The sequence below is a fragment of the Ochlerotatus camptorhynchus genome, unplaced genomic scaffold (assembly GCF_037179485.1).
Source record: "Ochlerotatus camptorhynchus isolate MF236.1 unplaced genomic scaffold, CSIRO-AGI_Acam_v1.1 ptg000379l, whole genome shotgun sequence".
NCBI lineage: Eukaryota > Metazoa > Arthropoda > Insecta > Diptera > Culicidae > Ochlerotatus > Ochlerotatus camptorhynchus.
Window position 1 is genome coordinate 4,106,565 of NW_027040867.1, and position 14,065 is coordinate 4,120,629.

Here is a 14,065-nt window from a genome sequence, read left to right on the forward strand (position 1 = left end):
AGGAACATTCAAAGGACATTCTGAAATGAATTCAATGAAAATTCTGAGAATAATTCAAAAGAATTTCTTAGTGAGTAGCATTTTCAGGTTATTCCGAGGAAAATCTAAACGGATTTGAATTCCCAGGATCAAGGAATCAAAAATATCTCCAAATGACAAAATGACAAGCGATCAACGAACCGAATAATAACGCTAAGTCAGTAGTGGAAAGCAATAATGATTTAATCATCTTCCTTATTTTTCATGACAAGCAGCCCGTGCGACACAACTCACTCGGGGCGGTAGAAGGAAACGAGCAAATTGTTGGCAAGCTGCTTCACGAAGTAAAGCCGACGACGATACACGTGTGTTAATGGGAATTTTTTTGTTATGTCTTTTCTCGATTCATATCAAGCTATGTCCTCATCAATGTATATTGCAACAAAGCAGGCAAGCAATATATCATTATCCTTCTACCACTCGTATCGAGCTATGTTACAGAGCGAGTTTGTCATGGTAGTCGTAGCAACCGTTTTGTCTGTATCGTTGGTTGCTTTATGTGCTTGGATTCGCTGCCCAGGATAGTTCCAGTGAAATTGCAAGGCTATTCCGGTGATAAATTTTAGAGAATTCAAAGGAGAGTTTTAAGAGACTCCTGAGTAGCACGAAAAAGGAATTCCTAATCATTCCATAGGAATTTCTGAAGAATACAAAGTGAATGCTGAGGAGAACTCCAATTGAATTTCCAAAAGAAATCTCCGGGGATCTCCTAGGTAATACTGCATGAATTATTAATAATTTGATGAGAATTGTGGATTTTCAAGAGTATTATGGAGTATATTATAAGGGAACTTTAATGAAACTTGCAACAGCGGCAAACCATACTGTGGGGTGACCCCAAACTTTTGATCGATGACTTGAATAACTATTTTATTGATCTTTTAATTTTGGTGAACCTCTTAACGGAATAATTGCTTATCTTTTGACAGATAGGCATATTTCGTCTACTACTTGCAGACTTCATCAGTGCCAACTACTCAACACCACCATTGTATTGACTTAAAGCATATTCAAAAATTATCAACCAGACTTTCACAAACGTATCTCGATGGGTATAGAATAAGGGTTCTACTACCGCATTCATTTCAAAATTTGGCTGACCCAAAATCATTCATGAATATTCAGTGTGAAATTTGGAAAATGTTGTAACTTTAGGAGATGTTTTACGAACGAATACAAAAAAAATGTAAAATGTATAATTCAGTCAATGCATTTCAAATTACCTATAAAGATCAAAAATCGGTCGTAAAATGGCAGAGACATGAGCAAAACATATTTACATATTCACAGTTCGAAAAAATAGTGTAAATTTCTGTTCAATACGATGCACATAAATGGAGCGTCACATATCATATAAGTTTACATTATAAGTCGTATAATGTTCTGAGACATTTCATAAAATGATGCAATTATTGTATACAACGTACAAAGTTGCTCATTTGCGTGAAATGAAATACAAGTTTACGTGAATGTATCGTTACATCACAACTAAAATTCAGAATTTTTTGCTGTGTTTTTTAAAGGGTGACCCAAACTTATGATCGATAATGTAAATCTAGGAAGTGTGCCAGTTATGGAACTAGCGCTCCCTGAATTGGCCATATGGCCTACTTCATGTTCAAAATAAGTTAACAAAATTTTTCAACGTAGGCATACACAGGGTGTCCATCCATCCGGGAAAACCGGGAAATCCGGGAAAAAAATCATGAATTCGGATTTGCCGAGAAAAAACCGAGAAAAATGCTGGAAAACCTAAATCGCACCGGGAAAGTTATTGTATACTCATCCTAAGTAACAATTTTGGTTTTATCATAGTCTTGTAGGCCATAATTTGGTCTTCAAGAATCATTTAAACCCTTATAAAATTTGCAATTTTACATGGAATCAATATTGTTTTTTAATATACATAATTATATTCATTTGTTTTCACTTCTGTTTACAATTTTCAGAACAGCATTGAGATACTAACTTCCTGTGGATGAAATTTTGATTTTTATAAAAAATTCAAGGTTTTATCAGCAATCAATACGAAATCAACGATTTTTAGTTGGCTCATAGACTAATAAAAAAAAAAAAAAAAAAAAGAACACTTATAAAACAACTGAGTTGATCAAACGTTAAATAATAGCTCCTAGAGTAGAACAAGAATATTGTTGCATTGCCATTTGGTTGAAAGCTTTAAAAACTGCGTGGAGCGTTTTTGAATGATTGTTTGCGTTTGGTTTAACTATATAGTCATAAGACTTACGATACCTTTTATAGCGCCTCAGTTAAACCGATTGACAAGAGCTGTATAGAACGTGGAATAGAAGCATTATACTCGAAAAATACTTCTCTTGTGCAACACTATGTATTGAGTTTAAAATGATCATAAAAAAAAAAAAAAATAGTGTCAATTACTATCACTGCACACATTGTTCAAATACACTAAAAGTTGCTGCTGCTGTTCCCCCCCACCACCACTGGGAAAAAGAGATGATCGCCGACCGCTCAAGTACCAACGATGTGTTTCACCGATTTTTACCGCACTCCAGTTGTTATTTGAAGGAAGGCATCCAGTCGTACGTTTGGAAATTGCAGCTTCTTTTAAAATATCATAATAACATCTAATGATTTTATAATTCCGAAAAATATTTTTATAGCATGTGAAGCAACCCTGACATAATGTAATAAATACTGAAAATCAAAATTTTCTGACTGGTGTCCAAAAGTAAGAAGTATACACTAATCGAGTCAGTACGGTTTTACTGAGTTTTTGAATTGCGGAACTGTTCGGTAAAAGTTTAAAAATCTGTGGAAAATTAATAATGAGAAAATTTGTTCTGAACTTGTACATACATAGTTCTGTTAACCCCATTTAATGATTGAAAATAAAATTTCTAGATTTCATTGATTCCTTACGAATAACGGTCATTTGAATTTTACCGACTTTTTCAGCAATTCAAAAACCCAGTAAAAAAATACTGACCCCTGTAAAAAAATCTTAGTGTGTACATATATGATAAACACACGTTTACTTCCGCAACGCAGTCTTAACATTTCGAACAATACTTTTTTTCTACAAGCAATCAAAACGTTTTTTATTGCAATGAAAAATTTGTGATAAAGAATCACTTGTAAAACCTTTATTTTGGAAAAGGTATCCCTCGGGCAGAAGTGGTTTTTCTTCAAATGATCGTTTATGTGACGATGAAAACGCTTCACATAACCGGGAACTTTGACGCGGGAGTAAACCAGATTATCGGTAACCTGAACAAAACATAGTGTTAATAATACAAATTTATCATACTTACTAAACATACTGACGAGTTTTTAGTTATGCTCCTGTATAGTTTCCAAAATTTCTTCCATATTATTACACTTTCAACGGATGACATTATAAATGTACTGTATTTACAGAAGTTCGGATAAAAACACAGTATTCGGTAAAAAATAGGTACGTCACCGAACTATCCGTAATTATTTCACAGCTTTTTATAAACCTGCTTGTTTTCACCGATCTTCCGGCAAGTTTGTGAAAAAAAAAAAACAGTAGAAAACATAGATTTTACTGAAAAATCTTTAAAGTTTTCGTTCACAGATCAACTTCGGTACTTTTTTCACAGAATTCCGTGATCTATTCTAAATGTGTAGTAAACGCTGGTATTCAAGTGGAATTGTGACAATTAAAAAGGGAAGGCTTTTTTTCAATATAAAACATTTTATTCAACGATTCAGCCAATAGCAACGGAAATAAGTTGATTCAACTTCCAATAAATATTTTTTTCACTTATCATGCTAAATGCACAAGATCAACGCTACAACTATTGACATAATAACTCTATCCTTCTATCCTAGAATTCATCCTTCATCCGTTAAAACCGTAAACGAATCTGCCTTGCAAGCTCATCCAATGTTGTAACTGTAACACACTAAGTAGTAATATTTCTTTCTTCCTAACGATCGGTTTTTCGCAACGCTTGAGTTTAAATTAGGATAGTCTTTGTTCGTGCTTTGCACATCTTCCAGATTGAGACTGTATAAATACGCGCAGCAAATAATTACTGTACCATTTACTTACATTCTACTGCTCGTATTTGTAGGAATAAATCACAACACTCATTAGTTAATCGCATACTGCTTAACACATAATAGGTACAAAAGGAGCGTCAATTTCTAACTAATAGTTATTCGGTTTTACTATAATTGATTGTAAATTTTCTTTCTTTATTGTATGTACGAATTTGATAACTAAACTATTCTACGTCATACAATTGATCTTTAAGTCGATTGTTGTTTGATTAGAGAAATAGCTAGGGAAGGCCTCAGGATTAAATGTTCAGAGTTTTTTTTTTCAAATAAGTACAGCGGAAGTTGAAAGAATTCATACATTTTCTTTGTTTGGAACGGATCACTGTATCAAATTGTTCGTTCTGAAGTATTTAGCTGTCTATTGGAAAAGATTGTGTTTATTCTTTAAAAATGGAAACATAGTTGGAAGTTCGGGTGTGGTTTTAAAAAAAACTACACAACTACTGATTTCAACTCGAAATAGGTCTGGCAACAACTTTATATACAGGTTTCCTATGCACAAATCGTAACATTGTACAAGTATCACGGATTGTGCTGCATTACTCCAAATGCCGATCCACCGATTGTCACTTCCCCAAACGCCATTACCAGGAAACCCCGAAAGTGGAAAGAACGAGCACAGTCAAAAGAAGGCAGAATATCATTCGGGGTAATGGCGTTCGAGGAAGTGACATTTGGGGCTATGGCATTCGGCATAATGTAGCACAACCGTATCACGATTACTTCAATTATTAAAAAATTGCTTTCGATGCAGCCCATTGATAAGTCTTCAACAGATTTTGTGCATTTTGATAGATCATGTTAGTTGTTCTACCGCTATGCGCTAGTGGGGACTAAATGGTTGCACGTTTCATAAAACATATTGGAGAGTATATCTAGTTACTTGATATGATTGATTTGTGTTCATTGGTAAAATTGTAACCTTTGGAATCACTCGAAAGTGATTCACTGCTTTTATCATTTCACACTGTGTGTGCGTGGATGTAATTTTTTTTTGTAGTATCGCATAACTATAGAATTTGAATATAATGACTATCTAAAATTTCAAACTCAACAACGATCTTCGTTTCTTTAAACCACCATCTTTCTTCTTCTCTTTCACACTGCTATCATCTTTACTCTCCTTTTTGGCTTTCTTGTCTTCCTTTTTATTGCTAATATTGTTGCCACTACAACCATTTGCATTATTTAAGCTTGCTTTCGAATCTGATTTTTCCTTTCTTTCAAAAAACTTCCTTTCCTTCTTTTCCTCCTTTCTACTACTGGTACTACTGGAGCTGCTGGCAACGTTGGTTTGTATGTTTTGTGGTGCTGGTGCTGGTGAGCTTGGTGTCGTGGCGGATGTGGGTTTCGTTACTTTTCCATTCGCAGATTGTGTAGTTGGAGTTTGTGGAAGCATGCGTGCAACCGGAACTTCAACGATGTCCAGGCACTGAGAATGAAATGGAAAAAATCGTGTAAATTCTGAAATCAGGCTTGATTTTTTAACAAAATAATAAATACATATAATTCTTAAATTAAATGGAACGCAATTGAGCACTGCGTCTGCCTTTTAGAGTATATTGATAATTGTATTGGAAACTGTCTTATTTAAATCACTGTCGTAGGCCTGCCAGTACCCAGTTGTTCCCTAATTTAATTAATCAATCCACTGCATAAAGCACACAATTGTTACATAATATGATAAGCCGTCTACCTACTTGCAGTAAAACACATAACCACACTCCCAACTCCGATTCGTGTGTAAGGATCCATTTTAATTCACCGTATGCCGGAGCGCATCGTACGTAGCTCGTATCGATAGCCGCTATAGAATCATTACTTTGTTTCCATGTCATTCCACAGATTCAGAGAAATACATTAATATATTCCAGGCGTCTCACCGACATAAGGTTAGACTAAAGAAATTAAGGCAAAGCTGTACGCCATAATTGCTGCATCTAGGATGCGACATAAACACTAGTATTTAAGATAAACCATTTGGATGAATAAATCGATCTTGTTCTAGCAGACTCGACTTTCAATGTACTCTTCGCTTGCTCACCAGCCCGCCGATGTGCTCTGGGCCGTTTTCCGGTTACCAGTTACAAACTAGCTAAACACGAAAAAATCCGGACACGAAAATGTTGTTGGGGTTTGAAAATGCGTTTTATTTTTCATAGTTCAATGTAACAGGTATACATTAGTAAATATTATGCTTATTGTAACACCATTGTGTTAGTCTTCCTTCTTACCATAGATTGTCCGAAATTTTCTTCGTACACGGCCCATCATATTTTGCACGAGCCCTGTTCCCACTTGTTTGGCTGCCAAATTCCATTCTCGCTTGAAATCCTTCAAGTCAATTGCAATTCCACCCAATTTCCAGTGAAAACTAGATGTATTAGTGCTCATTGCAAGACAGCCTATATTTCATGATATAAGCCATAGTCTGTACCAATGAGCACTCAAATGACGACGTCACTCTACCACAGAGATTTTTTTTCAGTAGTCGAAAAATGTCTGTGAATTTCAGAAATGTCTGTAAACTGTATAATGTATAATGCGAAATTTGAAGTGTCTGTAAAAGTCATGTTCGAGCAAAAATGACCTGCTTTTAACGAATTGAACCTAATTGTAATTAGTAATGCATCCATTAACGTTAAAAGCAATTCATAAAAATATAAATTGCGATTACACGACAAATGAGGTCAACTCAAAGTTGAGATTAGTTTACTCATATTCTTGAAAACGTAGTAAACTCATAGACTGAGTAAAACTTTACGAGATATTACAGGAATTTATTTCTAAGTTGATCAACAGCTTGATGTACATATGAAATTAGTACACGGAAAAAAGTTTTCATGTAGTTTCCATTGAGAATGCACATTACATTTTTCCATTAACAAAACCAATGATATCTATCTGAATTTCACATAACATTCATGTGATCACATGAATTCTATATGTTAAATCACTTAAATTTCATTTGACACAAAATGTTCATGTGATTTTGTGGTACAATTCCCAAGAAAGTTGTGTGAAATTCTAATGAATATTTTCCATTGGATATGTGATTTATTCTTTGAGTGTGTACTTCTAAAATGAGTAAATTTTTCGTCGATTTTTGTCATATTCGAAAAAAAATATGAGGCTCAGAAAATTTTACTCATTCTACAAGTTTGAGTAATTTAATCTTAAACTCTCATATGTTATGTAGTGTGGAAATCCGTTAGTTACTTATTATTGGTCCTTTTGCACGCCAGCAATGGGGGAACGAGCACATCTTAGTGAGAGATTTAACTTTTCACCACCTAAATATGGAAAAATCGACAATCAAAAGAGAAATTTAGAAGCTTATTAGTACGATTCTAAACACTTCGTGCTCAAAAAATGTTGATGAATCAAGATCAGGGTTGCTGAAACGCAACATATTCATTACATTTTGCAAAATGTAGGAAGCAATGATATTTGCCCGGAGATTTGGCAACAGAATTGATGGCCAAACGCAAGACCAAACGATAGGTGCCATCGATGCTGATCGTCACCGAATGCCTGAGATTGGGGAAGTCTGTTGAGGTAGTGATGGAAATCAGTAATGTCCTTGGAGATATCGGAGAATTCCCATTCGTGACATATGCGTTTCCGTACTTCCTATAATGTGTGTAATGCGCTATACTATCATCTCAAAATTTCAAGAGCACAGCTGCCACAAAACATACAACAATGAAACTGGAACTTCACATCTGATGCAGCAGACAGGGAGTTCCAACTTCATGAGTGATATCACAACTGTGTCCGAAACTTGTTCTCTAGAACACTTGAAGTGCAATTTGTGGACTCTTCAAGGAGTCACAATAAATGATTTTTGAACATATGATTTTCGAACAGATTTATCAACCAACAATACTAAAGAGTGGATCAGCAAACATGACCTTATCTTGCAAACTGAAGCACGCCTACGCAAACCAATTCCACCATCGAATAGGAGAGAATTTTCCCTAGCCGACGGTGTTGTTGATTTGGCAAGGTGAGCTTCGATTGGCGAGAAAAGACCATTACAAGATTTGATTACAAAAGCTGATCCGTCTTTTTGAATTGTTGGTTGACGACGACGTTCCTTTCTTATAAACAAACGGGTGTCATCGTTACCTGTCATGATACTTATAGAGATATGACCCGATATAAGAGATATGACCGATAAAAATCAATATTATTTGTTTTTAGAGATTTAAGCACGATTATATCGGATGAATCAATATAAATCAAACGTACGAATTTTTAATGCGTGTTGCAAAATACATTAAAGATGTAAAACAGTGTAAAATAATTAATTTTAAATTTTTTTTCTTGATTACAAAAGTCTGTAAATATCTGTGAAAAAACTAAAAAGTCTGTAAATGTCTGTAACGAAAAAATGTCTACGTAAACAATAAAAGTCTGTAAATTCACAGACATGTCTGTAAATCTGGCATCTATGTTCTACCATAACATTCCAAACTGCGCACAGTAAGATTTACGTCACTGACAACAGCTGTTTCGTGTAAAAAGATAAACATTGCAATGAAATACGAACACCACTAAACATTTGAACATTTTACTAACACCAATAAGCCTGTTGGCTCGGACCTTATATAAATGACATTGAGTCTGTACGGGGTATAAAGAGCTGTAGGGATGTGATAGTATTAGTGGTTTGGTTTCTATTAGAAATACTCAGAGGGAGAAATAGGCTAAGAAAACAAAATACAATTCGGCAGCAGGGATTTGTACCTTAATTATCTTACATCCCTTGCTAGAAGCTAGCATTTCACATGACTTTTATTTTTGATTCTATTACTGCAAAATAAAAATTGATTGCATCGCAATATTTTGCACATTTCCAACGAAGATCAACTTATCAAGAGAGTTAGAATATTGTTTTTGATTCCAAAAACTAGTTGAATTTGAGAAGCACACAAAACATAAAGGTGATTGAATTTCTGTTCGATTGCAATACTCTCAAATTAGTAAGTAAGAATAAAAAATCCTAGGAAAAATTCTAATGGGAATATTCGATTGGCTCAGATTTAGACAGTTCATTTTGCTCAAAACATTCTCTCCACTCATCTCTCCCTCTGAGTATTTCTAGTTTCAATGGAATATCTTCGAATCAAAGTGTGCCAAGAGAAAAATCGCATCTTAATTTATCTTGTGCAGCTCGGTTGAATGTATGGTAGGTGGAATCGACAAGTGGTGTTAGATTTTAGAACCGTTTCTGAAGGAATTCATTTGGTGAAATCCTTTTATATTTTTATTATTCATAATACATCATCAAAATTGTAGATCAAAGCGGTAAGATGAAATAAATTGTTTTAGATGAGTATTACGCTGTCTGCATAAAAAACACACGTTATAGTAGTTCAAGATAACTAAGCTCCAACCACGAGCATCTATCTAGTTGATGAAATAAGTAAAGAGCAACTGGTGAATGTCACCTTGGACAGTGAGTCTCACTATTCTGGCCATTTCCGAGATTCACGGCATTCAATTGCGCTCGTTTTGCGTGATGAAACGTTCTCGCTTTGATCGTTGGTTGATGCGCTGGAGACTATCGCGTGAGTGCGTGATATTTTGCATCACTGCGTAGAACAATTGGTTACTGTGTGCGGTAGAAGATGAGCTTAGTGGGTACAGCGGTTCAAGCATTCAAAGCGCGTGGAATTAAGCCGATTAATCCTGGAGTCTACATCGATGAAGACTTTGAACCAAGTACGATAACATAAAAATTGCACAATTACCAGACCAACCGATAACTCACTCTGCTGATGCTAAAGTTTTACCAAGACAGTATGACGAACTAAACTATTAGCAGAGTTTAATATCTAAATAAGTCCGGTAAGGTAGCGCGGGATGCAATTGTGGGAACTGTCCTCTGAGATCCATCAGACTCTTGTGCAGCGGATTATGGTACGAATTTTAAAGAAAGTTCGTGATTTTGTCGAGCTGGAATAATTGATCTGATATTATGGAAGCGCAAGTGCTTCGTTTGACTACCCCCGACGAAGTGTCATTTTCAATTTGATCTTAGAGTAGGTAAGGTAAGGTGTGGTAATACGCGACCCGGGCTAATATCACAAACTGCGTTTTTTCTGGTACTATTAAAATACTAATTGATATAAACAGTTTCCCAGGTGATAGTTTAGCAGCTCTTCTAGTGATTCTGGGTGAAAATACATAAAATTTGTTTTGAAAAACACTTAAATAAGCGCAATTGCGGGGCACGTATTACCCCACCTTACCCAAACATTATGAGCTTCATTAAGACATATGACTGGTAGCCTTAGCTGGTGTTTTGATTCATAACGTTTCATTTCGCATGTGGTAAATGACGAGCATATGTTTACAGCAATAAATAAATTTTATTATTACATCCAAGAGGATGCACTTTAATCCTGTCGAAAATCTCATGTATTTTTATGACCACAACAATAAACAAATGCAGTAAAAGCAGTAATGTCAGTTCATGCACTGTATTAATGATAATTTTGTCATTTTGAGCATACCATATTTTCGACTCGATTCAAGTACATCCACTTTTATGTTATATTAAGATTATTTTTTGCTGTGTTAGTTTGTACGGCGTCTAGATTAACGGGGTTCAAATTAGAAGTCGTCAGATTAAAAACAATCGGATTACCGGAGAACCACGGTATTAACATTTGTTTTTACGTCAAATCAATCGCGAGAATGAAACGGTTTCATGCGTTCTGATTTTAACTGGACCACACTTCATGCCAAGTCCCACTTCACTCTATGGCTTGAAAAACTAGCTATTTCTCAATCTGGAAACCGAGATTGCCTTTTTCGTATAGCTAGGTATACTGTCAGGTTATAAGAACACTCGAAAAAAGAATTTTATCTGCAAGACCCAAAGCAAGGTTGCAAAGACTCATTTCAGCTAAAATAATGTTTTTCGGAATAATAAAACCAAAAGATGGTATGATGGCATGTTTTACTTGTAACTTACAAGAAGAGGTTACAAAGTATGCGTTGGAAACATAAAACCTGTAAATTTTGCTTTCTATGAGTCACAATCAGCGATTTGCTGATCGCTGAGTGAGTGAGTGAGTGAGTGAGTGATTTTGTGAAAAATCGCTGATTGTGACTCTCATGAAGTGAAATAAACAGGTTTAATATGTCAAACACATTCTTTGCAACCTCTTCTTGTATCCTACCAATTCAAAATTTGATCATGGCATCTAATTATTTCATAATTTAGAAAAACATTGTTTTAGCTGAAGTGAGTCTTTGCAACCTTGACCCAAAGTATATACTTTGCTTTTATATGAGATGACAGAACCGATCCCATTTTGTTAGTCGATAAGTGCCATAGATTTTGTTCCGATCATTCAACTGATTCGGAAAAATGTTCAAGGCAATAACATTTTTCCACTTAATGTACAACTTTTTACGAAAATCTCAAAATTTTGGCTTGATTATTTACTATTCCTTAATTTCATAAAAATACTTACATCTTCCATCGCTATTCTAGGGCAGCTAATCTCCTCTGGGTAGCGCCATGGTTTCCGCAGATGTGGTTGGGTCTGCTTCCAGGTAACGTATCCCAGTGCCGCCTTCTTGAGATCCTTAACCATCCGAGGGCCCAGAGTGTGGGTAACCTTGTTCACTAGCCACGGCGGAAGCGTCCCCTGGGGATCACAGTGTGCCACGTACTTCAGTGTGCATCCAGTCTTTATGTTTTCATCGGTTTTGAGAACAAACCCTGTAATGTAGGACATTGCCCTGTAAACAACAAAAATGTTATTTGATTTTGGTTTTGGGGAATATCTTGCAATGTTTGTGGCAGCAGAAATAATTAAATAAATACCTAACGTATCCCTTCTTGGGGGGATATTTCCTGTGCGGTACCGAGCGGGAAAGTAACATTTGTTCTCCTCGAGGGCCTGTGTCGAGCCATGACCTCTGGAGCACGAAATCCCTCGGTTTTAGCGGCGGCGGGCAGGACACTGCAAGCGTTATAAAAGGAAAGAATAGAAAACCCATTAAAATCATGATTGTATGATGTAGTGACTGTCATCGATAAAAATCTCGTTTCTGATTGGAAAACATTTCATTTTTCAATAATTTTCCTTTTCCTCTAGAGTCGTTTACCACAAGAGCTTCCCCCTCCTAGGGTAAATGATTACGAAGTGCTACAGCACAGCGAACACTATGATCACACCGTCCGTAGTGAAAAATGATTTGAATTTCCTGTGATGAAAGGTGACATAAATTGATCGTATTACTCCGCTCTCGCGGTACCTGTGGCATTTTCACGTAAAGTTAGACTGGCTTGAAGTGAGATAGAAACAAACAATTGCAGTCGAAACTAGCTTCCAGCTAATTTTAAGCTTCATATTAGACACTTAAGGGATGAAAACTTGATTGCTTTTCTTTAACAGGTTTTGATTTTGAAATGCTCATTTTAGGCCTAGTATGGCAAACTTTTCCAACTTCTTCTTCTGAAGCACATTCTACCGAAATTCTAATCTTTTGTCTGAATTTAATCGCATGAAGAGTGCATCTAAAATAATAGAAATTCATAAAAATATTCTAAGTTCATCTTTCTCAGTTATTTTGGGAACGTTGCAACGAAACCGTTAGGAGTGAAGAAGTTTTTGGAAATGAATACAATGTTTTCTAGTGGTGCCGGTGGTGTAGTGGTAAGCGTGATTACCAGCAGGCCTGAGTTCAATCCCAGTAGGCGCCACTGGGATGTTCTGAGGCATAACATCTCCCCGGTTCATGAGTTGATGGGTCGATGCAGGGTTCAGGTTTGAGAGCTTGCCTCCCTGGCGTCGATAGAATTGATGCTCAGCACGGAAAACAAGATCGACAAAAAACAAATCAAGGGAAAAAAAAACATATTTTTTCAGACGTGATCGAGATTTAAATTTGTCCCATAGAACATCGGGATGTGGAGTTCTTATTGCAATTTCATAAAAATTTAATTCGGAACTTATAACTTCATCGAAATTCAAAGAGTTTGAGCGTGTGTGGGTAAAAACAAACTTAGCGGACCAAACGCATATTTTCGCAACAGTATATTTTCCAGCAAACGCATGCAAATCTTCTTATGAAATCCTATTTCAAAAAAATGAAGAAATCATGTCTCGATTTCTTCCCGAATCCAAAACATATATTTATGGCAATTATAATCAACGAAATGCTGATTTCATCCCTGACTCAGCAAATGAGAGTATTCTACTACCTGTCGTTGGCGGTAATGAAACTTGACAATTCATTTATGATAAAACTGCATTTTTGGGACTAAACCAAATTAATTATGTAAAAAATGAACGGAATTGCTTCCTTGATTTTCTATTAATAAACATACTTTGGAAAAATACAGCGTTTCACACAGCAATCGAGTATTCTATATTTGTACACGAAAGCCATTATCCCAACGACTACGACTTCGAGAATGTTTTTGATTATAGAAAAGCCAAATACGATAACATTAAGTATAAATTAGGTAGAGTAAATTGGCAATGCATTTTGAGGAATCAAGAAAATATTGAATGTGCGATAGAGGTTTTTTATTCACACTTGATGAAAGTAATTCAGGAGGAAGTTCCTGTAGCGAAAAAAAAACACGCAGTTATTGCTCTAAAAATTCTGTTTGGCACAATACACAAATTATAACCTTAAAAAATCGGATACAAAAGGCTCACAAAATCTACAAAAAAACACATGATTCAAATTAATTTGGAAAAGTACCTAAAGCCAACTACGTTCAGCTTAATACACTTTGGCACTTTTGGATTACAATATTGAAACGGAAAATAATATAAAAACATGCCCAAGAAACTTCTTCAATAATGTCAAAACTAAAAGTAAATAAATCATCAAAAATGAATTTAGATGGCAAAGAGGGTAATTACTTGGAAGATATCTGTAATCTTTTTGTCATTTTTTTTTTCAAGAAACATAT

At 35.5% G+C, this 14,065-nt stretch overlaps 1 protein-coding gene and 1 long non-coding RNA gene across 3 annotated transcripts in view; one reads left to right on the plus strand and one right to left on the minus strand.

Annotated features, from left to right (window-relative positions):
* Positions 1-14,065, plus strand: part of LOC135710379 (uncharacterized) — a 163,238-nt gene that overhangs the window by 127,096 nt on the left and 22,077 nt on the right. The window lies entirely within an intron of this gene.
* The window catches only part of LOC135710374 (START domain-containing protein 10-like), a 67,176-nt gene continuing 56,872 nt past the window's right edge, over positions 3,762-14,065 (minus strand). For both annotated transcript variants that reach the window (XM_065232932.1, XM_065232933.1), the window contains 3 exons: positions 11,960-12,098; positions 11,604-11,874; positions 3,762-5,542 (listed from right to left, as the gene is read on the minus strand). In XM_065232932.1, coding sequence (XP_065089004.1) covers positions 5,147-5,542; positions 11,604-11,874; positions 11,960-12,098 — 806 coding nt within the window. In that variant the 3' untranslated portion in view covers positions 3,762-5,146. The remainder of the gene's footprint in view (positions 5,543-11,603; positions 11,875-11,959; positions 12,099-14,065) is intronic.